Consider the following 1,284-nt stretch of genomic DNA (forward strand, 5'->3'; position numbering starts at 1 on the left):
TCATCTGGTGGGGAGGAGACAAAGGAGAATCTGGTCCTGGCTGCTGAGATAGGGGTAACCCCAAAAAAACAGCCTGCAGTTTTGCCCAACGCTCCGTTTTCCACCAAGGGGTGCCAAGCTCTCCCGTGGGTTTGCAATCCATCACGGTCCATCACACACGTACATTTAGCCCCCTCCCTGCCAGATCCAGAGCACAGAGCTGTCAGGGTTCCTCACGCACCAGGGTTTTAGGCACACACATGCACAGATTTCTGACCCTTCCCATGCAAGCAGCAGCCGAAGGGAGGAGGGAGCATCTGCCCCTACCCAGGATCATAGAGCAGCGCTGGGCTGGTTCCCTCCCCGTTAGCCGTGTGTAGTGCTCTGGGTAGTAAAATTCTAAGGATTCCAGGAAGGCTTCGTAGCCTCGCTTTCCACGGCGCCGGAGGATGTCCATCAGGTAACCTGGAAGGAGGGACAAAGAGCTAGGATGAATCCCTTGCAAACCAGAGAGAAAACAGCATAGCCCAGCTTCGTGATATGAAGTAGCATCTCCACCAGTTCTACTTCCATCCACAAGAACGGGAATGGCTAGAGGAGGGAACAGGGTGGGAGCACTGCCCTCACCTGTGTGCACCCAGGGGGAGGCCCACAGAGGATGGGAGGGAGGTCTGGCTGCAGAGCATCTCAGAGAAAAACAAAGCCGAGGTAGCAGTGCAGTGGGATGGACCAGGAGGCCACAACATCACACGCTGGGTAGCATCCACTGCGTGTCTAAACCAAGCTGTCCCCCACAAACTGGGCCCACCCAAGTGCAAGTTTGTGCTTTCTCCCACCTGTCTGGTTGCTTTTGCAAGGGAATCGGCATGAATTCAGCACCTCCTCCTCATCCTGCTCATCTATCACGCGGCACTGGCGCAGGTACGGGGTGAGCTTTGCTGGGTTGAGGGAGCGGGTCAGCTGGTGCCGGGCACTCTCGATCTTCTCCCAGATGGTGTCTTCTTCCTCCTCCTGCTCCGGGAGGCTGCAGGCTTGGAGAGGGACATTCTCCAGGGCTGGGAGGATAAAAGGAAAGAAAAGATCTGAGGAACGATGGAGGAGCACAGGGTAAAAGGTGCGAGTAGGCATGGGAGAACATGAGTCGAGGTATGATCCTGCAAATGATTGGTTAGTCTTGCAAATAGGACTCGGATACATCAGAAGCCATTTTACATATAAACCAGTCCAGCAGGATCTTGAGCGTCCACCTAGAGCCTTAGATACGCAGAAGGCAAGTGGTGCATAAGGGAGTTAGGAGCATATACA

At 54.7% G+C, this 1,284-nt stretch overlaps 1 protein-coding gene across 1 annotated transcript in view; it reads right to left on the bottom strand.

Moving 5' to 3' along the window:
- Window positions 1–1,034, bottom strand: part of CARD10 (caspase recruitment domain family, member 10) — a gene marked incomplete at its 5' end in the record, with an annotated part of 14,806 nt that extends 13,772 nt beyond the window's left edge. Inside the window, 3 exons of the mRNA XM_009703155.1 lie at window positions 1–36; window positions 307–444; window positions 816–1,034. The exon at window positions 1–36 is cut by the window's left edge and continues 317 nt beyond it. Coding sequence (XP_009701457.1) covers window positions 1–36; window positions 307–444; window positions 816–1,034 — 393 coding nt within the window. The remainder of the gene's footprint in view (window positions 37–306; window positions 445–815) is intronic.
- Between the last annotated feature and the right edge of the window lie 250 nt (window positions 1,035–1,284).

The sequence above is a fragment of the Cariama cristata genome, unplaced genomic scaffold (assembly GCF_000690535.1).
Source record: "Cariama cristata isolate BGI_N322 unplaced genomic scaffold, ASM69053v1 scaffold23896, whole genome shotgun sequence".
Classification (NCBI taxonomy): Eukaryota; Metazoa; Chordata; class Aves; order Cariamiformes; family Cariamidae; genus Cariama; species Cariama cristata.